The sequence below is a fragment of the Phyllostomus discolor genome, chromosome 5 (assembly GCF_004126475.2).
Source record: "Phyllostomus discolor isolate MPI-MPIP mPhyDis1 chromosome 5, mPhyDis1.pri.v3, whole genome shotgun sequence".
Lineage (NCBI taxonomy): Eukaryota > Metazoa > Chordata > Mammalia > Chiroptera > Phyllostomidae > Phyllostomus > Phyllostomus discolor.
The window spans coordinates 120,188,547-120,215,043 of record NC_040907.2 but is presented as its reverse complement, the minus strand read 5'-3'; the positions used below and the strand labels follow the sequence as shown (position 1 = coordinate 120,215,043).

Genomic DNA, 26,497 nt, shown 5'->3' with positions numbered 1-26,497 from the left:
ATGGGCACCACCCAGCCCCACCACCAGCGAGGGAAGGCCAGGGATTGCTGTTGGAGCTCTGCCAGTGGAATTCCACAAAGAGATAGACATTTTTTTAATTGGAGATGAAGGGCTTATGTGGGCACATAAAGGGGCTCAAATTGGAATGAATTTTCCTAACTTCTTATTAATGGTCAAAGGTGAGTGGTCTCACACAGGGATGGATGAAATCTGCTTTTGTTTGATGGAGTGATGACGGCGGAAAGACGATGAAACAGGGGCGGCACCCCCCTCATCCCCCCGGCTGTCAGTACCAATTAGAACTTCAACATCCAGCCCAAAACCCCATGTTTTCCATGGTGGGGCTGATTTTGGAGGGGCAGGAAGAACAACGATCTCATGCACAGGATGTTTCTGAGAGGACAGGACAATCCCACCCCAAGTTTTTCTTCTCCTGGCCTCCACCAACACTTAGATTCAATTGCAGAGCTGAGAAATCCCTCCAATTATGGTTTCTCCTGGATAAAATGGAAATTACACACACCAAGTATCATGGGCCTCACACAGGTTTTGCTGTGATTGGTATGGATGACCAGAGCCAAGACATGACCACAAAGCCCCAGTTTAGAGCCCGAATGGCTCCTTCCTTTTCTCTACTGACTCTTGGGCCAAGGATTTAGAGCCCAGTAATTATTTGGAAACAGAAGTTGTGCTTTAGGTGGGAGGGTAACCCAGTGGTTGATGGTTACATTCTCCACACTCAATCAAAGTGATGTGGCCACAGCTCACCCCATTGCTCATGCTCCCCAGCTCGTGTCTCTAAAGCTGGTGTCTTGCCACACTTCATAGACACACAAACATGATCAGAGAAAAACTCTTACAATGAGAATAAGTGGTAAGAATCCATACTATGGCATCTGTAAGAAACACTTAAAGGAAACTTTCTATCTAAAAAGTTCCATTTTAGATCACTGTCAAGACAAGATTTAGACAGTCCCAAATCCCTCTCAATAGCTATCACTATTACAAATGAATCTTGTCCCTTGGCACTGTCCTGGAGAGGCAGTGAATCCTGAATTTGAGAGGATGATTCATGGTCCTAGATCTAACTTTTCCAGACGACTCTAAGACAGCTCAATGCGCAGATCATGGCTCAGACCTGAACGGCAGGGACGAACACCAGCACCAGCCTGGGCACATTGCTCCACCCCACACAGTGAGGTTAGGACTCTCCCAGCCCTCAGAGCCTCTATGGATCATCATCACACAAGCACACCATGTCGGGACCACCTTCAACATCAGTGCAGGTGAGTGGGACAACTTTTCTATGGGGGTAAATGCTCAAGAGCAAATAAAGTGCTCTCCAGCCTCATTGCCAGTGTGAATTAACCCCTGCTGGTGGACGTTTAATTCAACCAGCTCTATGCACTTAAGGGAGAAAATGGATGGCAATATGGTCACCCAAAAATGCGTTGGGTGCTTTTAAAAAAGATGAAGCACAGAAGGACTGTCTTCTGCCTCCCATGCTACCAAACATGTGAAAATAAGGTTACAGCTACCCTTTAAGGCAGCCAAGTCCTAATACAGAACCACAGCCTCTTCTGCCCTTAGAAGGGAAGCCATATCCCAGTGTCTCTGTGTACAAACTGGAGCTTTCGGTAATATCACCTCTGAATTGTGTCAGTAAAACCCCAGCAAAACCCATGCTGAAGACAATGATGACAGCTGTCTCAGGAATCTGGCATATCTCAGCTTTGGCAGCTACCAGCTCAAGACCTTGGCAGGTTCTATGACATCCCTGAGCTTGCAGGTAACAAAACAGACTGACCTCAAAGGTCTGTGCAACAGGCTTGGAGGTTCAATGCTTATAGTTTTAATTATTTGAAATTACAGTTGCTACAAAATAGCTTACAAGAAACAGGGGGCTGTATTTTTGGAAAAATAAAAGATATTAATGGAATGATCCTCTAAATTAGACATCCTTTTCAGGAGGAGCTCTAGAATCCATCAGTTTATATAGGTTGGAAGATTTAGAATATTTTTCCTTCAGAACATAGGACACAATCTGGCACTGGAAGAATGAGATCCAGATTGGGGAGACATCGTAAAAAAAAGATCCATCTCCATCAAAACCCTGTTGTATTTTAGAAACTAAGCTCACTAAAAAGGATTTAAAGCTAGAGCTGGTTTGTTCTCCCCACACCTTTTTCTTTCCTCCCTGTGACCCAATCCAAGGTCTAAGCTTTCCTGAATATTAAGGTATACATTTCCACACACACCTTCATTTTTATTGTATTTAATCTGCTGTCATATTAATTTCCATTTGTAGTTATTTAAAGGACGGAGACTATCCGCACACAGCAACAACACAGTGTTGCACACCATTTCAAGAAGTACGCCTCCCCCGGCACATACTCTGTGACACAGGAAGCTGGGGCCACACATCACCACATACAAGGTCACACGGGGAAGGAAACACCAGCTTGACTGACTCACAGGACCACAGGGCACGACACGAGACGGGGATGATACCACAGACAGCACAGACATGGAACTGCGAGTGCTGAGTTAAACTTACAGGCACGGAAACTGGTGGAGCAATCATTAACAGAGACAGAAGAAAGTGGGAAGGCTCTCTCAAGGGTGTCCACGTCACCACGCACACGGTCTGACATGCACGAGCAGGCACGCTCAGAACGTCCGCAACCAAAACAACATGCCCGTCTCATTCTCTTGTAGATGGACATCTCGGCTATCACCATGTGGTTGGATGAGAGGAGAGGAAGAGCGGTAGTTAATGGCAAGGTCACGCACAGCAAGGCGGCTGAAGGGAGCTGAAGGGATTTAACACAGGTCTTAGTTCACAGTAACAGTCTTGACCCAGAAAAAAATACAGAGTGACTGTTGGTAACAGTTGGGTTGTACATCAAAAAAAAGCAGCGAAGATATAAATTGCCTTTATAATCCCCAAGGCTGTTGTGTACGACTTTTCTCCCCTAGGTAACTCGGGGGACTACAGGAAAAGGGCATGGCTGATAACAATCGCAGTCTTGGATGAGAGGAAGAGCGTGTTATCGACAGCAAAAACGTAACCAGCATTTTTCCCCTGGCACAATAAATACAGGAGGACAAAATATAAAAATATACACACAGCCAATCAATGAACTGCTGACTTGGTACAATAAATGGTTTTTGCAAGATGCAAATATAGCTAATATGTAGGCTTTCTAATTTCCATCCATTTCTGGGCATTAGGCAGAGCCTGGGACAAGCTTGCATCAAATTAGATGTGAAACGATTACACGTTAATATAGAATCGGAGGATGCCTCTGCTGAACTTCCCCAGAGTGAGTTTACGTGATGCCTACAGGAATTTAAATTTACTCTTGACAGAACAAATATCCAAATCTGTCCATATAAGAAATGCAGCTACTCAAGGCTAACGCTGCATGTTTGACATTAAAGGAAGTTCAAAAATAAAAAAATCACCCAAAGCATATGAGATGTTGGTCTATTGCAGTGCATTTAGCTACTCTTGGGTGTATTTTCTGCTTGAAGCTGAGAGAATCTGAAAATACCATCTCCCTTTCTCTACCCACCCACCCAAAATTCAGAAAGCAACCAGGCTACTGGAAAATCATTTTTTCCTCTACACAAAAATCTGGCCAAAATAGATTAAAAATTACAAAACATGAAATAAAAGAGACCACATGTACAATATTGAGACTTGTGTGCAGCACTGATGGTGCTTCTGAGGCTAGAACTGTAGGTTCTGTGCTGCCTGGGGACCCCGCTCAAGTGCAAGCCTACAAAAACGTGGCTGGACCTCGCTGCAGGGCTTCTCAATGCCCTTCACCTTTACCCTGCAAGCCAATTTCCAGTTACGTTCAATGAGAAGCTTTTTGCACCTCAATCTGATGCTACAATAGGCAAAAATGTTTGCTTATCAAGCCTGCATGGCCTGCTTCTCTTGCAGGAGGGGAGAATTCCAAGCATGATAGCCAAAAAGTAACCCGAACTAAAGAGAGGTGTTATTCCCTGTGCCCACACCTTCCATTTCAAAAGTCGTATTTCCCCCCTTTCTTTTTCTTTGTGGAGAATGGCTGCACCCTTACTTTAAAATATGGCTTGTGGTTTTGCCCTCTTTGAATGTTACAGTCACCAGGAAGAGGGGTTTAAATCTCTCAAATGGGTCAAGTCCTGTTCTAAGACCTTTATGACTTGCCATACAGTATATTTGTCAAGCAGGGGTAACGTTATGATTGTGAAGAACAGGCACTGGGGGAGATGAATGAGAGATCTCTTCAGCAGCAACTCTGTTCCTGTAAACTTGGCTCGCATTTTTTGGTGACAAGTTCTTTCAGCATCCTAGCTGGCCAGTGGCTCACACTGCCACCACGTGACCCGGCCCTGGTCAACGTGTGCCTCGTCATTCTGGAGCTGAGCTTCTAGAGGGGAAAATTCTACTATAGCATTCGGATCAGAAGAGTTTGGAAAGCAGGCGTGGACACCCAGACACCCCCAAAGAGCAGTTGCTGAAATTGAGAAAAGAGAAAATGTCTTCAGCTGAAGACATGAAAATAAGATTACTTTAAATCCAGATCTGGGGTACAACTTGGAGACCACTTGCTTGTTTTTTCTTTGCTAGTTATTTTACTGGAAATATTGGTTTGTTATTTACACAGAAGAGGGAAACGAAGATGATTTTTTGTTTCACTGTAGATACATTGTTTCGAAAAAAATTTTAATCAAATGCTGTAGCAGAAAAGAAGCCCATCAAACTCTGAAATGCTATGCTTCTCATTAGCAACAGTCCCTGGTTTTCATTTTCATCCTGCCATTTTGGGTTCATATACAGTAATAGAATCTGACACATTTATAGGGAAAGAAAGTTCATATATATGTGTGTATGTGTGTGTGTGTATATACACACACACATACATATACATACATATACCATCTTTTAGGACAAGGGAAGGGTAGATGGGGGTGGAATAAGTTTTGAAATGGCTTTGACAGAGGTAAGCCCATCATAAGGGGTGATCTAAACCTCCTACTTGATAAGGGTTCAGGAGGAAACACATCTTTAAACAAGTGCCTCTCAGGGACTGTTTGCAACTGTTACTGTTGGCTCTTCTGGAGACCATGCATTGTTCTAAAATTTCATATTGTTAGCATGCAGGAACAGGCTGAAACTGGTAATCAGAGCAGTAAAAAACCATTTGCTATAAGAAGATTAAATGTTAATTATAAGCAGTCACATTCCAAAGCAGCATATGCATAAAAAGGAAAACATGCTATTACTCGTCATTGTTTCTCAGTCATCACTTTTACACTCACACCAAACACAAAATAGAAACCTCAGCAGACGAACAAGCACACACAAAAAAAAGCACCACCACAAAAAAAAATCAGCAAGAAAGATTAGTGAGAGGCTCCAAGACAAGACGGAAACAGTGAAAAATGGTTGAGCCCCACACGCTGACAAACCTTCGTCAACTGCAATGTCTAGAGCTGGGACCGAGGTGCCCCGCCTGGAAGGGCGGCTCTTTTGCTCTACTTCCGAAGAGTCCGTTCTCGTGGACCTCCCCATCCCCATCTGGTGTGTTCACCTACATCTTCCCAGGCCCACTTTCTTAAAAGCTGGGGCCCCTTCTGACCTCGCATCTGGTGGAGTGATCCCCCAGGCTTGAAGGATGTGTGTTCCGGCAGGAAGACCCTTCCTCTGGGCCACTGTACGAGCTCTTTAACTAAAAACGGGTGGGGATATGTCTCCCTGGCGGTAGCTCGTCCAGAAAATGTGGACAGTCTGTATGTAAAATTATACTCTCCAGTTGTAAAATAAAATCACATCGAAATTAAGTCAAGGACCTCCTAATTTGGAAAATACTACTCCGCATCTCCGTCAACTCTCTGGCTTCCTAATCCTTTGGTTTTGTTTTAGCGAATCATGGATATTCCAAATCACTGGTATTTTATTTCCATTTCTGTGATTGTTTCCTTTTTAGAACTGATGTAGGTTAGAAGGTTAATTTCAGATAACAGAGTGCCATTTAAAACTACCAAGATTAGGTTTCAAAGAGCGACTTTGAAAGTTTCAATATTTATTTAAAACAGAAGTAAATTTCATATCTACTCTCTAGCCACAAAAAGTGCCCTCTCTGCTTTGGTGTTTGTTGTCTTTATTACGGAGTCACCCAATGTTCTCTTCCCAAATCACAATCTTCAAAGGGAGTTTTCCCCAGGATTTCAACAGTAATATAAAGTAGATCGTTGAGGACATCTAGTGGATCTATGTGGAAGAGCAGCTAGTTAACAGACACGAACTAGTGGGCTATCTCTGTAAGCAAGCAGAGAGAGGACCCTGTGAGCCTGTAACACCTGAAATGCTTGTGCCTTGTCATTTTAATTTAGTTGCTCCTCCCAATCCAAAACAGATGTTTAGGAGGCAGCAGGGCCAAAGGGGTGGAGGTTCTAGGAGATGGTCTCAGAGTGGTCAAAAGTGGCAACTTGCACATTGCCCCTGCAGCCATGGACACCAGAGTAGAACCACTTCAGCAACAGCTGGTTGGGTCACCTCAAAGCTCTGAAGTAGTGTCCTGAGACAGGGAACAGACAAGAGAGTGTCTCTGGTAGATATACATACTGTAGCTACTTGTCATTCCACCTTAGGGCTCTTAGAACTTTATGCTCAATTAATTGCCCCCGTAAGGCCAGCTTAACTCTGGGAGAGCAGAAATACAAGCCTCCGGGGACCCGGTTTTCTCTTTGGCCCACATAGTAAGTTTCTAGTTCTTGGACTGGTGCCACAGATTCAAAGAGGTTATGTGGTTGCCAAGAATTAGGCCCCAGGTCTCACCTTCCCCCTAAGAACCCTGTCCTAACAGCTTTACAGTTTGAGAAAAAGCTTTTATGTGCTTTCCTTCACCACAATGAAGTGAATATTCATCCAGTATTTCCATTATGACTTCCTAGTGCTATTTATAGAGACAACATAAAACTATTTCCCTAATGGACATCATCAAAGGTTTACTCTTCACCCGCAAGTGTTTAAAGCTGGAAGACCTCTCAGACATGCTCTTGGACAACATGTGCTATGTTTGCAAAGGCCATGGTCATGAGAAAGGAAACCTGTGGAGCAGTAGCTGCTGTAGGTGTAGTTTAGTTACTGCCCTTTCTTTGCGTCAAACTGACAATCAGCTGTCAAACGCAGGTTCTCTGCTGGTGAGCCCTTCCCAGCCAAGCCTGGAATGGAAGAGGGAGTTGGAGTCCAACCTGTTCTCAGCACCATCTGCCTCCTGCATCAGCAACCAAATTGTCAGCCAATTTCCAATTGCACAATCTTAATTTCCAGGGTGTACTGGAAGGGGCAAGGGAAGCAGTGCTGGACTGAGAGGCTCAGATGGAGTTTTCCAACTGCTGGAGCAAAAATAGTTCAGGTTTCAAATGGAGCAATTCAAGGGAAGACTTGTGTGGCAGGAAAAAAAAAAGCTGCCATTCAATTCATAGACACTTGTCAGATCACAACCTCATGTTTAAAGCCAATCCAACACAGGAAGGATTATTTCCAAGCCTGAACCCAGGAGCTGCTGTTCACCTGCTCGCAGCAATGAAGATCACAGGTGCAAATCCATGGCAGAAAACGTCTGCCGAGGTGTAAGGTGAGGCATTTGTCTGATGTGACACTGGGGATCAGGGAGCATTCTTTCAAGTCCTAAAAATGAGCAATGATGTCTTCACTTAGCAAAGTCCTCCTATTAGTTTCTGGAAGGAGCAGAAAGATCTTCCAGGTGGTTTTCCCAAAGTGGAAAGAGGGAGAAGGAAAAGCTAGTGGACGTCAGCAGCGCAGAGCCTACCAAGCTGGTTGATTCCGCCCTCAACACCATGTTGTGGCTGAAGGAGGCAGAAGAATTTGGCACTAGAGTTGTTTGTTGATTGACATCAAGATTTCCCACCGATTCTGAAGGGTCATTAGATTCTGTAGGCAGCTCTGCAGGTATAAAAAGTAGCTCCTGCCCTCAAGCCATCTTTAAAGGTGTTCTGCAGATAAAGGAAGCTGCAGCGTCAGTTTTGGCAGAACGTGCATCAAACTGAGGAAGGTCATTCCTTTGTTTTGTGTGTGCACTGAGCACTCTATACCCTCCAGCTCTGAAGCCCAGCCAAAAGCAGATGACCAACTTGTCTCTCTCTTCTGTTGCAGAGGAGAATGAGGGGGCCCAGTGCCAAGACACCTCCAAATTCTAGGACCACTGGACTGAACTGCTCTGCAGGCTGGGCCTCATGTTCAGTGGTTTTACGTACAGGAGTCAAGGTCCCATGCTCGGTTCCAGCACAACAGAACGCAGCGTTACTCTAAGTAACACACAGAAATACTAGCCCTAAAAGCTCCTCGACTGCTACATCTTGTTGGGTGAGAGGGGTCCTACGCCTTCACTAAGTTAGGGGCTTGGAGACTCGCATTTACTTGTTCAGACTTCTGCGGAGCTCATCAGTGGAGCAGAACACTCTCCTCCTTAAACAAGTAAATGTTTACTAAACAAGCAAACATCTTCCAAGATGCCTAACTAACATCCCTGGAGGAACTGGGCATATCCTACTGGGTACCGATTGAAGGAGAAACCTTATTTTAAAGCAAGGGAATTTCACAGACTGTTGGAAATAATTACCACTGTGGAAATACTTGTCTCCAGTAAGGCAGGCTAGATACTTACAGTCCCAAAGTTGGGTGTCCAATTAATCCTCCAGCAAGCACTTTCTCATATAGAGAAGTGCAAATGTTGTAGTAAATCACTCTCTATAAAATATCTCTATGCTTATATATAAAAATGTACATTTTTACATATAAAACACTGGGACATGTAATATATGTATCACAACACAGGAATATATATGTAGCATATGTGTTTCCTTTAGGATAGGAATTCAAGCTCAGTGGTCAAGGAGACCAAGTACGATTTATGAAAGGCCAGCATGACAATGACCCCCAGTCGATGAGGCATCTAGTGCTATAGTGGTAATTACCCCAGCCTACTCAGTGTCCCCCAAAGGTCCTGAGACAAGGCCTTCAAGAGAAACACTGTTGTCAAGGTCTTATTTTCAAATAGAAAAATAAGACAGCGCCAGAAGCTGGCCAAAAGCTACGGGGTGGGTGGATGAACAGGGCGGGGGCGGGGAGGGGATCCTGCTGTCAGGGTTCTCCAGCACCCGGCCACTCGGCAGACTGTGCGGGTGAGGGAGTGGGGGCATGATATCACCGCTACATGCAACATAAATACCAAAAGAAAAAAAGAAACTGAAACTGTACAGAAAATAAAAGAAGTATCTCTTCTAGAGAAAGACAGGGGAAACTGGACTGCGGGCTGCTGGGAACCCGTTTTACTCACAATATATCACTACCAGTGTGCAGTTAAAATAGAGTAGGGGCCGTATTCCAAGGCAGCAAAGAGGAAAAAAATAAATCAAAAATATGTCAATGATTAGAAGTTCAAGAAAATTCCTTCAAACACATCAATTTAGACATGACTTGTCTCCTAGGAGTCTATGCTTTGGCAAACTTTTAGAGGCAGGGGGAGAAAATATCAATCATTAGACCAAGTTCGTTATACAGAAAAAAAAATGGGTAAATAGATTCTGAGAGCTTGCTGCTTGGCCAGACGCTGAATTTGACCCTCTTCCTTGATGGAGAGCTATGAAGAAATGGAAAGAAATGTAAAAGTTAAACTATACTACCACAGAATTTCCAGGCATGGGATGTCCACACTCAGTACTTCTCCAGATAGTAAGACACGAAACATTCAAGTCTTTGAACAAAAGTGAACGAAGTGGTGGAGGTGGGAGTGAACAGGGTCAACGGGGAAGAGCTAGGCTGAGAGAGGAGGGCTAGGAAGCTGCAAACAGGGACCAGTGACTGTCACCAGCTCTGCCCTCATGGAGGTGTATCATTCCAGGGTGGATTACCAACACCTGACCTACCAGGTTTGGACAAACGACTATGTGGCAGCTGCCCTCCCCCACTTCGGGCATGGGACAGTATGCACTTGGTACACTGTTAACAATTCTGCTCCTTGTAATGAAAGTTTCTTTGTAACCAAAACTTAGCTCCCCCAATTTCCTAACTTGCCTGGTATGCCATTGGCTTAATAACTAATTTATTCTAACTGCCACTCACACATACACATCTGCATCCTGCCCTCTGGAACAGTGGCTGTTATGGCTGTGTAATTAGGAAGAACAATATTTGGACAATTCTGATTGTTATCAAACATCAGCCTCACAGCCAGGGCCTCTATGAGAGGAGGAGCCCATGTGGGGGGAGGATGCAGAGAGGAGGCAGCGAGACCCTGGTCACACTGGCTTGGCTTTGGAGAGGCAGTCCTTTCGCAGCACTCTGCTATGCATGATGGGAGACCGCACGCTTCACCAGCTGAACCAACTTCAATGGAAATGAAGAGAATAATATTATTTTAAACAATTATGTGCCTTTCCCTCCAGGATAATATTAAAGACTACTGTCATTTGCTTGCCTAGAACCAAAATGGAAAAATGTCCTTTGAGATCAAATCCTCATTTCTGGGGACTTAAAAAACCCATCTGCTGGGTTCCAGCTCAGCAGGAGTCTGAGACACTTACTCTCTATCCTTCCATTCCCCTCCTGCCTCCCTAGACTCTGCTCTCTGTCCAGTCACCCGGGAGATCAACAGGAATTGGTGGTACAATTTCCTTGCTTGAAAACAACTATACTTACTGTAGGAATAAAGCCCAAGTTTCTTAGCATGGTGCCTGCCTTCCTCCATGATCTGTCTCATATCCCTCTCCCTCCAATCCCACCAGCTCCACTGACTGCCCTTCCTCCCCTCAAACACTGCAAGCTCATTTCTGTTCCCAGCTAAAGCAGCATCTCTGCAAATGTTCCTCACACCCTCCGGCAGCATCCAATCTCTTCATAGCCCTTGTCTCTATCTGAATGTATTTAATTGTTTCTATGATCATTGTTCCATGATCCTCCAGTGGAGTAAAGGCTTGGGGGGACAGGGATGTTATCCTGTATACCACACCATCTTTAGCATCAAGAGCAGTGCCTTGCACAAAACAAGGGCACTCATGAAGCAAAGCAGAGCTGGCGTGGACCACCTGCTGAGATGGGCCTTCAGAGTCATGGACTCAGGAGTGGGTTTGTTCTGTGTCTCACCTGCCCTTAGACACTCGTCCTGACAGGCTGTTAGACTAGGGGAATTCTTAGGCCCCAAGAAGTTAGAGGCTCTTGTTCTGAGATTTCCATTCATACCCATCTGGGTGGGGTGTCAGAGTTGAGAGGAGGGGACTCTGCGTTAAGTCAGTGAAGAAGGGGGAACAAAACAGTGGGCCCAAGGTGCCCTAGACTTGGGGAGCAGCCTGAAAGGGTTTCCACAGAGACTGCTCTAGACCAAGTCTTTTCCATGCTCTGGCAGAGTGGAATTTACATCTTACTGGTTTACGTTTACTGTGCCCCTTTAGGGGTGCAGTGAATAAAGCCCTGCATCATTCAGCATATCCCAGGAAGGGTGTTCATCTGTGTGGTTCCTGCTTGTGAAAAAGTACTTTATGGGACAATATCTTATAACTGTGTTCTTACTCATCAGACCCAATGTCACCCACTTTGCCCTTTCTCCTGGAAAAAAAAAGAAAAAACAAAAACAAACAAACAAACAAAAAAAAACATATCAGGGCAGGATATTAGGAGAGGCCTTCGGGCAAGCCTGAATCTGTCAATGGGGTCTCAGCAATCTCATTCTGTCACTGAACTTGAAACCTTAACTTCTTTTTGTAAGATGGGATAAATAACATCTCCTGACAATTATGTAGGATTATGGTACAAATCAAAGAAAATAATGATCATAAGGAGCTTTGGAAAGACTAGATTGCCATAGGAAGGAAGGCATCCTTATTAGCGTTTTCTCTAGGGTTGTAAACAATTTCTATTAGACAATGAATGCCACATGATCACTGCCAAAGGCATGACCTTCTCAAGGCAAAGCCTACTTTAAATCCTGGTTTCTCAGGAACTCACAATCCAACATTCCTAACTTCCCATGTCTTTCTCAAGAGGCTCCATTGGCAAGCTGCTTTGGAAGGGGTTGGAGACAGGATATGCCATTAGCTACCAAGCCCAAGTTCATCTACCCCAAAGAGCAGTGGTATTTGAGGTTGGTCCCTGGAACAATGATAAAATCCACTGGCGATGGCCAAGTTCTTTTCTTGGGCCAGTCTGAAAGTATCACAGCTGAAAACATTGGCCTTTGCTACCAAATCTGCAGTGATCCCAAGTGGAATGAGAGTCAGCTCCCATTAGGGAAACCGAGTCCTCACACTCAGTCTCCCTCCTTGCCCTAGTATAGCCATCTTTGCACTTGGCATCCCCACAGCCACAAGAAAGCACTTTACAAAACACTCCCTCCTCCATGGCCTTAGCTGTCCTCCTTTTCACACACCATACTTACTGTGTTCGACTGGGCACCGCTAGCTAGTCATCCCTTTAGAGTCAAGAGGCGGGATTAGGCACTAGGTTTACTCCTAGGTGCTGGTGGTGATGATTTTTCAACCTCTGCTCTAATAAAGTGAGGACAGGTATTTATTTCATGTCTCTTTAAACTGCTGGGTGAAACATAAACATATTCAAGAAAACTCTTGATGTTTAGTGTTTCTTCAAAAGGGAAAGAAGGGAAATGAATTTGGGGAAAAGGAAGGAAAGAAGGAGCAACGGGGGTAAGAAACACTACTTACGCCGTTTGCAGCCGCATTTTTTTATTCTCTTGGGATCTGTGATGTCATCATGACAGGCTTTGCAGTAAAAAAATGCCCTGGAGAAAGAGAATGGAAAAACTGACACGTTTCATAATCCACCAGATGAAATGAGTACCACATTTCCTCCACTGTGGTGCCAAATTAATGAAACACGCCAGCACTAATTTCCTTTAATCTTTTGAAAGGTTTAGACGTTGACAGACGGAAATGTTTGTTGCAAGACCATTTATTTCAAACACAGGTCTCTGTGATTTGAGTTAGTGCTTCTTTTAATAAACTTTCACTTGAAAAGGAACTGGGGAAAAGGTTGCCGGTGTGACACACGGCGTCAGCTCGCTCGTCTTTCGTTTTGAGGACAGCTTCAATGCTGCTCCTCAGAACATGTGGGCGAGCAGCCTCAGGCCCTCGGGGGGTGGGGAAGGGGAGGTAAACACATCTCCGAAATCCTCAGTCTGGTTAACTGTATATTAAAGGGGCACAAGGATGACACTCCTCAGGCAAACAAAAATATTCGCCTTGTCACTCTGAAAACATCTTTTCATTTCAGCCAAAGTGAGAGAGGCTGAGGAGGAGATTAGAGAAGGAAAATCAAAAGTGATGAATCAAGGGGCTCCTCTGTCAAATGCCTTCTGGGATTCCATCATCCACATTTACTGCAAAGCTGGCTGGACCAACTCCCATACTCTCCAGCCTTGAGATCATGCAATAAGTGAAGGTTTTCTTCTCACTACATAGAACGGCTCACCTGGCCAGTGGAATGGGGTGGACAGAGGGCATTATAGGATTGGGGTGAATAGAAGAAGACCCAGAGAAAGCAATCAATCAACAGGAAAATCCCCTCATCTTACTTAAGTGTCAATATGTGATGACAAAGAGCATTGGCCATGTCAAAGATATTCTGGATGAAGCAAAGTAAGACCATTCAAGTGCTATTTAAAATGATCAAGGCCTAGAAGAACAGCACAAGAGGCCTGTGCCCTATCAGTACTGGGGAGGTGATAAAATTCACTGAACAGCCTCACAGCCTTCTGAGTACAGGGACTAACAAAATCCCTGGCTTCACACCTTCACCACTCCTAACACAAAGCTGAATGCCAGGGATAAACATGGTTTCTCCTTGCCAGTGCTATAAAGAAATAAACACAATTCTTGACCATTTTATTCCTAGGTTCCTTTGTATGTTTTTTCAGAGAACTGGGACTTTCAGAAAGCACTGTTAAGACTTTTGATCTGGAAGACAGCTGAGATCTTGCAGCCAAAAGCCCTGGGACCCAAGTGTTCTCATCTGTAAATGGAGGAGGTAGTCATAACTGCCCATTGTCATCCTGTGCTGGCACCTGGCCAGCCCTAGGACCTCTAGATTCAGGCCCCATGCTCCTTCCACCCTGGCAGCTCGTCCACTATTGCTTTAAATGCCAGTTTTCATCTATCTTGCCAAAACAACAAAAGGCAGCTGATTGTTTGTCCTCAGTGGCAATGTGGCTACAAATGCAATCAATGATGACCTGCCTTAAAAGGGGAAGTACAAGAAAGAAGGAAGCAATTTTGTTTTCACTTCCTTTGCCCATTTTCTCCCCACATTTGATGTTCCTACATGTATTAATAATAACAGCTAACATTTACAGAGCACAGATTATAGACCAGGTGCTGTTCTAAGCATTTAATAAGTATTAACATATTTTATCCTCAAACAATCCTTTGATGGAAGTATGATTATTATCTGTTTTATAGATAAGAAAACTGAAAAACAGAGAGGTTAAGTGCCTGCCCAAGGTCACACAGCTGAGTGGCAGAACCAGGATTCAAATCCACATAATCTAGTCCCAGCGCCCAAGGTCTTAAACACATCTCTATTAAGGAGATGAAGAAATGATGATGAGCCTGAATAGACTGTTGAAAAATAAAACATAATTACCTCATGAATTAAAGCTGGATTCTGAAAGTAAAAAACACCCACAGGAGCCAGACACGTAAAGTTAATGAGCGAAGTGGGGGAGGGGGTGGGTCTGTGGCAACCTAGAGGCATATCCCCCAACTGGAGAGGGCAGAGTATTTAAGCTCCATGTGAGTTTTGCCAAGTGGCACTTCTCTGCCAGCACTATTCTATTCCCCACCCACCTCTGCCTCTCTCCTGCTCACCTGGCAAAGCCCCTACCTTGCTGCACACCTGCACCTGAGCAGCTGAGTGTTGCTGCCTGATCTCCCTTTAAATCCATGGCCCTGGACTCCAGGGGCTGTTTCACATGCCTCAGGATCTACACTCTATCTCCTCCTCCCGTCTCAAGGCTCTCTGGGCTCCTCTCCACTTCCACTCCCACTCACCCACCCCTTCCCCAGCTACCCTTCAACTGCTGATGCTGCCACATAGGTCATCAAGAACACCAGATGTGCACCCTAAAAGGCTGGCATTTAGGGTCTCCTTGTTTCCTGGTTTCTCCTTGTATCTGTCTCTCCTGACAGCAAGAGACAGGAGGGTAAGAAGAGATGACTCCTTCCCTGCCAGCTCATAAAATGGCAGCAACAGCTCTCTACATAAGGACACAGCTCCTGTGAGGTAGCCTTTCCTGCAGCACGCCCTCTCTGTCTCTGACAGCCCTCCTTCTCCTGGACTCTCCAGATCTAGGGCTGGGAGTGGCTCCCCTCTGTTGCTAGCTCTGGGGTGCTCTGCCATTCCTTGTAGGTTTTCCTTAACTCTGTACCCCCAACTTTATAGATTCTCTTCATAGAACTCTCCTCCTTTTTCCCATTAAAGTGTATCATCTGTTTCTTACCAGGACCCTCACTGTTAAGTGCCCCAATTTCCATCTCCAGCCCTCTCCTTTGTCCAGAATCTTAGCTCCAGCTGCCTTTACATTGTACACATCTCCATGTGTACAACTTAATGCATACATCCTTTTTAATACAACCCATTTATGATTCTTAAATTCCTTCCACCCCAATCTTGCTCCTCCTCCCACTTGCCCCATCTCAGTGAGATGGAGTCATCATCCAGCCAGTTGTATAAGGCTCAAATCTCAGCTCCATTCTTGATTCCTCTTGTTTCCGTCACCTCCTGTGTCCATTTGGGCCCTATGAACTCTCCAAAAGATATTCTGAACTGGTCCTACTTCTCACCACCTCCACTCCCCAGCCTAGCTCAAGCCATCATCTCCCACCTAATCTCTGCAGAGGTCTCCAAGTCTCCTGGCTCCTCTCCTCTTCCACTGTGTCTGATTCTCTACAGTGCAGACAGGCCTTTTAATAATGTAAGCCAGACGATATCACCACCAGCGTAAACCATCCATGACTCCATCTTATAACAGATCCAAAGTACAAAGTCCTTTGGGAACTAGCCCTACCATTCTTTCTAACCTTACCTTGACACTCTGCTGCCCCTAATGTCCTCTTTTTCCTTTGGTTCCCTGAACACAACAAACATATTCCCATCATGTCTCCTCTTCCCTTCAGATCTCTGTCTGATGGACTCTTTCCCATCACCTCACTATCTGCTCAAGTGTCACTCCCTCCAAGCAACCTTCACCTATAACCAACCTAAAGCAGTGACCCAGCTGCATCAATGCTTGGTGCTGTGACTAAACACAACCGCAATTCTCTCCTACACAGAATGTGAGCCCATGAGAGCAGGGACTCCTCTGCATTGTTCTCCGGCATTTCCCTGGCACCTGGTACAGTGTCCTAAAAAGCGAGTGACCTACAGATGTTTGATGAATGAATGAATGAATGAATGCTGCCCAGTAATCTTGGACCTGCAAGTTCGAGGAGAAATCAGTAATAAGGATTTTTATGTAAAATATTAGGACTTCTCCATTTTGGAAACTATTTTTCTAATTGCGATTCAAATGAACCATGCCTGCAAGCCAAACTGAGTTGATGAAGCACCATTTTGTGACTCCTACATTAAATGCTATATGAAGGTTATTGAAAAAGCAGAATATTTAGTGGCAAGGAGTATAGGGCAAGAGCCCAAATGCTTATCCCAAAGTGACCTTGTTAAGGCTGGAGTTGGATGGTTTTGCTCCTCTTTTTTTCCTAACACACTGCATTTGAAAGTTTCTATGAGCCAGATCCATTAACTTCTTTTGTTGTTTTTTGCAGCACAGGGTGCAGACTCAATACGAGAGCATCGTAATCTACTTTTCTATTTTTACAAAACTTGTTTAGTTTCATTCAAATCTCCAATGTCCTTTCTGTGGTTTTCTGCAGTCTTCATCTATTTGAAATCCCCTAACTGACAGCATTTGCTCTGACACATCACACACCATGGAAAATTACAGGCTGGTGTTGTAGCTGATTGTGTCAGCATGTATTTGTGAATACCATAAAGCACTGAAATGAGACATCCTGCACTCCCTAATATAGGAGGTAATTTGTTTTTTGGACTGCCTGGTATTTGTGACATTCATTAGTGAGAGATGCAATAGGAAATAGAATTACACAAATGGGAGCTTCATGTTATATTTGCTATGTGGGAGGCACACGTGATCTATGGTGCCATTCTGCTCCCCAGCCCCCCGCTCATGGTGCTGAGACGCTGCTTCCAGCTTTTGTGTCTCAGTCTGGATGTGAGCACGCCCTTCTCCTCCAGGGGCCCTGGGGTGTCAGTGTTCGTTCCCATTCCCCCCACCCCAACTTTACTCTCTCGGGTGAACCCGGTTCTCAGGGTACTCTTAAAGAACAGTAAGGACCTGCAAACATGTAAGGACCTGGATAAACAGGTTTTCCTCTCCCACACCTGAATAATGGTAATTTTGTGGAAGTGGATTTGCCATCAGATAGCTCAGTTTTAAGGACTTGTTTCCCTTTTCCACCCTCCATGTTTTACCTGAAAGCTTTATGACTGGTATGACTAGTTTGCAAGAGTGGATGATGAGGAGGATAATGATAAGCATCAGCCACCAAATATCATTGTTCTGCACTCAGCATGTCAGGTTCACCTCTCGGCAATAATTAAGAATGTAAGACTTCCTGGTTTTAAACCCTGGCTTTGAACCAGCAGTGTGGTTTTGGGCAAGTCAGTGAACCAATCTGTGCCTCAGTTTCCTCATTTGTAAAGCAGGAATAATAATATCGTCTATCCCATCAGGTCACTGAAAGGATTAAGGGAGTTCACTAATGCCTGGTACCTGGTATTGAGAAGAGTGTTGCCACACGGTAAACTCTATGTAAGAATTTGCTCATATTATTACCTCTGGTAGATACTGTGGGGCTGAGGAATGAAAGACAAGTTCCTACCCAGGCTCTGCCACTTGCTTATGTGCCACACCGCCTGGACAAACCATTTATCTCAACTTCACAGAGGAGAAGACCAAAGCCTAGGTGTTTTAGAAGATGTGCCTTATAAGATTTTTTCTGAGGAGGAACAATAAAGAATGTAGAACACCTCGCACAGGCCTGGCTTTGAGTAGGAACCCATTATATAAAGAAGATGGGCTTAAGTAAATTACAGACCTTCATAATTAATTAAAATATTTTAGGTAATGTTACTGTTGAGCTGAGCGACCTGTGTAGCCATTTGAGTCCCATTTTCTGCTAGTAAATTTTTTCTAGTTCATAGGATAGAATCAAATACAACAATGTTCCATGGTGTTCTGCACAGAGTCCTATAATTTCCTGGACCGCTTGAACAGGTTAAGGATACTAATACAGGTGTCATAAAACACGGAGGCCAGTGAAGCCCTGGGCTACACCTACAGAGGCTTAAGAATTGAACCTGACAACTTCAGCCACATACCTAGATGGCCACACTTAGAAATATAGCCAGTTTAGTATTTCATCTGAAATCAATCCAAACCTTTTGAGATTCCATTTGATACTGAAAGTAAAAAACTGATAATCCTCAAGTAAATGTGCCTGAGTAACAACATTAAGTAAAGAGCTGTAGACAAGGAGTCAGTTGTCCCATGCTATGTTGTTCTGGGTACCAAGCATCGGGGGACCATGAACAATCAATTCAGCTCTCTGGAACTCTGTTTTCTTCCTTGGGAAATGAAGGTGGAGGTAACTAGGCTCTCCTAGCTCTAAAGTGTTATTATTCTAATTCAGAGATGTGGAGCTGATTACACCCGTGAAGAGAAGCCCATGGAAGCATTTGAAAGCATGATCCCTTTTTCCTGAGATTTGGCACCATTTGATGCCCAAAGACATGCTATGAAGTTGGGGGCTAGGGCCCAATACATACAGAGTATGTCCACCCCAGTGGGTCAAGATGTCTATGGTTGCAACAGAAAGGAAGGCAGGTGAAAATAAACTCTTACCTTTTAACTTCTTTGGCATCACTTGCGATGAAAAATCCTAAAGTACCTTCTTGGATCTTAAGATGGTTTCCAGGATTAATTAATATACTGCTCAGTGAACAAAAACAAAGAAGACACATTTGTGAGGTCATGTTCTGAGTAAAACCTTGAAGGCTACACCACATGGTTAAATCGTATAGGGGGCCCACTAGTCTAATGCTTTCCCCACAGATTTTGTCTAGACCCTGAGGTCCACTGTCCCACACATTTATTTGGATAATGCCATCATAAAGCTCGGCCATTGAGTCCCTAGGTTGGCACACTGCCCGTTGTAAAAATCAAAGCAAATCTGGGTTGCAGGGCCGGGTTTTTATGATGGGATTGCCAACACTGGCTTCTGATCTGAAGTAAAATCCCCAATAACATGCCCCTTTGGACAATACTGTTGATGGTCAACACTGAGTGTTATTAGTCTAATAAAGTTACTGCCACACCAATTTTCCATTAGATGACAGAGCATTAATGGGACCCCTATATGCATACAGAAACGTACACATATGCACACCACATACCACTGCAGGGAATGGTACAAGACACCCAAAATCAATGCAGAAGCAAACAGAACATCTGCATGACATTGATAAGGACATGGAAGTAGATTCCATGTGCAGTCTGTGTAGAAGGAATTAGGTCTACCAGAACAGTAAAAAAGGAAAATGCCAGCAATTGGAAATACTTAATGATTCCAGCCTGCTGTTTTACAAAGGTGTAAGGGAGTCTTTGAATAAGGTGTGTGTCTAGCACATCCTGATTGGGGCAAACTGTAATTAGAAGACAAATGCAAATTACCACTTAAAGAAACTTCCCTTGCAGGGAAGTATGAACCTAAATATACACTGTCCTATTTCAAAGTGGTATAAATAGATTAGCAGACCAAGTTGTGTTTGGACTGACAGAAGAGATAAATGTATCCTAATCTAATAAATGGATGAAACAAACAAGTCTAATTTTCTGCAGATCAAAAGCAGAATCCAGGAACGCCATACACAGAGAGTGAGATGAGGCTTTCGGCTGAATGGATATGGAATTTAGGGACTCTAAATTCAGCAACAGATACAACGGAAGGAGTCTTTGATCTGAAAATCGGGTGTTTCATGTAATAGATGTTTGGAATCAGGCTAAAGGAAGTCTTTAACTGCCTAAAATAATCAAAATGGAGGATGGCAATTAACATGTAATCCCTTTCTGCTGCTAAAGCCATTTCAGAAAAGTGCAGTGACCAACAGAGCAATGTATCTGCAGCAATACAGGAAGGACCCAGGTGAACTTTTGTTCTGCTGGGAGAATGGAGTAGATAATTATTGCAAAATAATTGTTTGTGGTCACAAGAACATCTACTATTGCCCATAATAAGGCCTGATGGGAGGAAATCAATCCTGTGTCATTGCTATTATTAACACTAAATAATAGCAAGAGCTCATGAAGATTTGACTGCTCTGCCCTAGAACCACAGACAACACGTAGATTCCTCACAAATCAGGAGGCGGCAGGCCACGGCTGACAGCACGGCTTGCAAGGGGCCATGCTGCACAGGCACCTCCCCATTGCCCACATTTTGCCATATATAATGTGCATTTTTCTGCCCAAATTTTTTAGGAAAAAATAAGGATGCACATTGTACACAGGCAGTACTAATTCTGTATCTATATAAAGGTTTTTAATTTTTATTTATGCTTATGCATTAAAAAGTATAACTCTAGGAAGCAATGATGACATCTGTATACAAAATAATACCCTGGAATATGATAATTGGTTTTGTTTCCAAATATATATAAATAAAATGAATTAAAAAATTAAAATGAAAGATTTTTTTCCCTGAAAGTTTGGGTGCACACCACACACAGCAAAATACAGCCACCACCAGTTCTGCACATTTGTCAACCAGCCCTCTGACTTGTCATGATCATGAGGAGAAAAGGGTCCGAGCTTCTCCAGTTTAGATGATTGTGTTCTCAAAGGCAATTAAGTGCAATGTTTTAGAAAGGCAGCATTCTGGATTTTGCACACTTTCCTACCCCTGCTCCTGCAAGGCAGTTCTTATATGCCCTGTCTCTGCAATTCCAAATTGCAGCATAGTGCATCCAGATTCTAGCACAGCCATTTAGTAGCTGTCTAACTTTGGGCAGGTTTCTGAACCTCTCTGGAACTCAGTTTCCTCACCCACAAGATGATGATAATCATAGTCTTTCTTCAGAAGATCAAGCGAGATAACTGACAGAAGGCTTGATGTCTATTGGTTATTGTTTCTTCTAATATTTATTATTGCAAAAAAAAAAAAGCCAAAAGGGTATTTCATTCTCAATGGAATTATCAGATTTTCCTTAGCTGTCCCCAAGAAATGGAAGGCAGGGCTTAAAAAACATCCTGGCCATATTTAAAGTTACAGGATGAGGAACTGTACATTTTAGAACAAAGGACAAGGACATAATGAATAATTCTGGGTAACTTCTGGAGACTAATTCCTTAGAATTGGAAAATTCTACCTGTTGACCTTTAAGCGTGTAAAAAAGCTTCCTGAGTGGGAAAAAAATTCTATCATGATTTCAGCAACGCAATTCAAAAGGAGAAATTTGACACTCATCAGTGTCTTGGTGACACATATGCACAAAACAAGCCTCGCACAGAATCCGTTTTCCCTTTTTTACATTACGTGCTTCGGTAACTGCACTGCAGTGACGGATCCCACTGTGCCATGGTGGTGACAGTGAGGTTCCTATCAATGAAAAGTCTCTTTTCATTTCCACTGTTCTTTATCAGCAGCGAGGAAGAACTGGCCTACAGTAAGAATTTGGGATTGTCACTCCAGAGACTGCAGGTTGAGATCATTTATTACAGCCCTCAAGCTTGCTTCAGTCAAGTTTGAGGGAGGAGAGGAAAAGATCTGGGCACAGATGTAAGGCAGATCTTGTTCGTCTCCGATCTGCTGCTGCTGTTGGTTAAGCACGCAGGTGCATGTGTTGGGCCAGCAGCTTCAGGTCCTGGCCTTGAGCATGTGGTGCCGCTGAGCCTCCCGCTCCTTGTCGGTGAAATGGGGTGAATAATCACTACTTACAGAGTTACTGAGAGAATTAAAGTACATACTGTGTGCCAAGTGATTGCAACATAGTAGATCCTTAATACACAGCTGTTATAAATAGTATGCAATGTAATTGCAACAAGTACGTGAGAAGTAAATAATCTCTCACAGCATCGCACTCCTCATTTTGTCCTTGGTGCTGAGAAACTACCCAGGAGGTACCTTAGTGGCACTTGAAAGACCTTTTTACTGACCACAGTATCTGAAACTTGAGGGAGGAGAGGAAAAGATCTGGGTATTTATTCTTGTACAGTATCAGGAGATGGGTTAATCTGGACAGGCTTTTGGCTACACAGTGGAGTAACTCTGTTCCTTAAACTTTATGGCTGAGTGTATAAGGCACTAAGGACCTTCAAGGATGTCAGTGACCATGTAACCCCAGAATGTCCTCCTGTTGTCTTCTGGACAGGGCTCAGAGGTTTTAAGTCACTTCTACATGCTGTGGGAGGCTGCATCATTTGCAGTGGTCCAGGTCAGGCTAAGGCAGCCTTTTGGGTGGGAATGAGAAGGATAAGCCCAGCTCTAAAGAATCGTAAAGGAAAGACACCTAGATACATAAAGATACCCACTGGGCTGGACTACCCTCGTGTATTTGAGGGTTCAATATACAGGCACACGTGCCAGACTCCAGGGACCCCCCACACACAACACTCCCTGTGTGGGCACAAAGTTTCAAAGACTCTTGGAGGAAATACGTTACCCTTTTTTACATTTTAGACATTAAGCATTTAATATATATTTCAAATCTATGAAGTTTAAATAAAGTATTGATCCTCATCTTTTTGAAAATATAAAATGATAAACATCTAGACAGAAGTAACTTTTTTGTTCCTGTAAAGTGCCCACTATCCTTAAAATCTGTTATTGACCTCCTAATGGGAATAGGTAAACCTTTCCAAATATCTCTCATCTCTTAAAATACCCAATGTTAAGTTTGTTTGTTTTTATGACTGTCAAAAGTCTCCTGCCCTGTGTAGCACTTTAAATCAGTCTCTGTCTCCAATTTTGTCTAATTCACTAGCTTATCAGACGGAGATAAACTTCAAGATGTCATGTGAAGAATCAAGAAAATCTCTCTAAAAAAAGTCCATATATCAATTAGCAGAATTCCAATAGGGACATCTTCTTGGCAGGGGTGTGCCTTCCCTCATTTCAAAGAACTATAAATTATCCTCTTTCTTCTATGACCTTGTTAATTCCAATGGAAAATACTCAGTGATAACCGGAGGCAAAGGCCTGGTATGGTCCCTTCCCCAAGGATTCCTGTTCTCTCTTTCTTTTGTTCTCAGACTAGTTTTGCATCTAGACTTATTTGTCAGCTCCTCACCCACTTTGGGAGCAAATATATATATTTTGTGGGGAACTCACAGCTGAGTAAAGGAGTGAAAAGCATGACCATACTTTATTTACTTTTATAAATTCCTTTCTCATGTAGCCAGCTGCATGGAAGAGACACTTTTTAACTATTTGTTGAATGAGTGGAAAACAGAAGTCGTAAATCTCAGTTCCAAAAGTGCTCCTTTCCCTCTCTGCTGAGGAAGAAGGGAGTCAAAGCTGTTCTTTCAAGACCCAGCTGCAGTTCTTATCAGTCAGGCCTACCAGGGGAGCAATCACACCTATTATTCTAGGGGGCAGCAAATGAGCTAATAATATCCCAGAGATGTTGAGTATAAATATGTAAATACACAAAATACATAAACAGCTAGTCATGTGGGGAGTTGAAGCAACTGATTTCAATATTGAAAACACCACTCACCGAGAACTGAAATACGTGTTCTTGAACACAAAACACACTGCATGAAACTGGCTAGCGGGGCTCAGCCCCCCAGGGAAATGTCTGTGCCAGGTTCCTCTGGGAGGGGAGCTCCAGGTCTCAAGCTGCAGTGCATTTCACTGTGTACCTCTTGCTGAATTTTGGCCAGGGTAGACAATTGGGGCAAAATGAGGTATTCCCTTTCTCCACCACTTATGCATTAACTGGGAAACATCTAGTTCTTTCTCCTCCAATTATCATAAACTTTACTTGTTTGCTGCTTTTAGAGACAATCAGTGATTAGTAATTCAACTGAAATAGGTTTTTTTAAAGGAAATTTTTATCCACTATGGATAAATATGACAGGTGTGTATCTCTTTTCTTCCCGCTCAATTTCTGGTAGGTGTGATGTACCATTCCCCGAGCAATTACAAAAATATCACTTGCATGAGAACATAGTTTGTATCTGATAACATGATAATTATATCAGTGTCTAGAAAGCTAATGGGACTCCATTACCTAGAGCAAGAAAATAAGAACAATCTAGGACTTCTGTTCATGCTGTGCCCAGGGAAATCATGCCACTGAAAGTGGCCTCTCTGACGACACAAGGTCAAATGTGATTGCTATTGGGTGGGACTTTCTTTGAACCAGCTGGTTCCCATTTCAGGAAGTATAACCTCCTTGCAGTTTAGGGGCTGTGTTAGCACACAGCCTATGGAACCCCAAATCTCAAATCCTACTGCCTTTCTGGAACTTTTCATTTCTTCCAGGCATTAAAATATATGCTGCTGGAGTCCCACACAACTAGACACATAAACTTTTTCACAGTGTGTATTCCATGCTTCAGTATACTTGAGCCAAGTTCACTTACACGGAGACAGCATAATAAAGGTTGCTCCCAGTTGGTCAGACTCAAATGGCCACCACTGTGGTCAACCAATGATATGTTTATCCTGATTCCATCTCAGTCATTTTAGAAGTAGCATTTTAAAATAGATTTTATACACCAGAAAAACAGTAGCCATATGGGAAGGAAAAGAGATAGTTCATTTGGAAAGGACAATGCTGGAAATTTGGTTCTGGGAACAAGCTGAGTCACTTTTTGGTACACTTTAGACAAATCATGCCTACATCACAACATGCCTTCACCACAAGGTAAAAAGACTCAAAGGCCAAAAGCCCACGGCAGAGGTGCAACCACTGTGGACCTTGGAAGATGCAAAGTGTTGCAGTAACTTCTCGCAGTTGGATCATATCAATAATACCAAACTGACAGGAAGCCACATCTATTTTTACACATCTACTCAAAAAATCACAGCAGAGTCTGACTTTGGAAAAAGTTCCAGACAAATGCACGCGCGCACACACACACACACACACACACACAATCACAAACACAAAGATGTGACAGTGATTAAGCCACTGAGAAAAACAACTCGAGAAGATGAACGAGTAGGCATCTCAATGGAATGTTTTCAACAATACTTCCTTAGACAGAAAACATTTGAAAGGCTACACTAGAAATATTAATCCAAAAAGTTAAATTAAAAAAAAGTTATATAAGAATTTTGTCATGCTTCATGCAACATGTAAGAGCAGCAAACAAGGTGAGGTCACATGGTGAAAGCTACAATACTTCATAATAAGAAATATGTCCAAATACACTAGGAAAAACAGAAAGCCATAAGGTGGTCTCAAGGAACAGTACTCATCCAGTAAATCAAATGTGATAATCTGGTAATTTAGTAGCAGTGTCCTAAGTCTGCACTGAGTACTGCCCAAGAAATAAAATGTGCAAAACATTATCATCAAAATAGGCATAAGGAAAGAGTTAAATGTAAGCACTTGGTCTCTGTTTTGTGGATAAAAGGACACAAATTCTGCTCTACAAACTGGAAGTAGACACAGCGGGGAGGAGGTCAGGGGGAATGTGGATGTGTTATGTAGACAAATGGCACCACAGAGTCTGGTGGACACCAAGACACACCAGGACAGGACAGAAACAGACACTGAGGGCTGGAGAGAAGCCTCCTCCTTTTCAACTTGAACAGCATTTGTTCCCATCATTGGTGCCATAACTGAAAACATAATTGTGCCTTTTGTAGTTGTTTTTGTTTGTTTTGGTTTCCTGCAAAGAAGTTAGTGCGTCATCCAAAAGAATCAACAAATCAAACAAGAAAAGCAATAGGCTACTTTCAGTTTTTATGTACACTAGTTGGAGAGGGATTTATGTATAAATATACATTTATAAATATATACATATACAATAGACAAGGGAATGAGATTATATATACATATACACAAATATATATATATAATCCCTATCTTCCTGAATTCTTGGCAAATAGTTAGTCCTGTGGTTAGAAGTGAAGATAGAGGGTGGAGGTTGGGAGGAAAGTTAACGAAGAGTGCATACCGCTTTCGGCTTCTGCAAACGACAAGAAAAGAATTTAAATCAAACAACGTGATAATAAATTGACTGACACCAAAAGGAAAAGAAGGAATAAAACCTTTGTTTCAAATTATTTGAAGGATGCATGTGAAAACAAGGTTTTTCAGCAAAGCATGGGCACAGTATCATGGGGTGAAACAACAGAGGAGGTCGCTCAACAC

The 26,497-nt window shown here is 43.2% G+C and overlaps 1 protein-coding gene across 1 annotated transcript in view; it reads right to left on the bottom strand.

Annotated features, from left to right (window-relative positions):
* Positions 1 to 26,497, bottom strand: part of KCNMA1 (potassium calcium-activated channel subfamily M alpha 1) — a 749,962-nt gene that overhangs the window by 130,296 nt on the left and 593,169 nt on the right. The window contains 5 exon segments of the mRNA XM_036027545.1: positions 2,558 to 2,731; positions 9,363 to 9,371; positions 12,739 to 12,815; positions 19,014 to 19,100; positions 26,301 to 26,312. Coding sequence (XP_035883438.1) covers positions 2,558 to 2,731; positions 9,363 to 9,371; positions 12,739 to 12,815; positions 19,014 to 19,100; positions 26,301 to 26,312 — 359 coding nt within the window.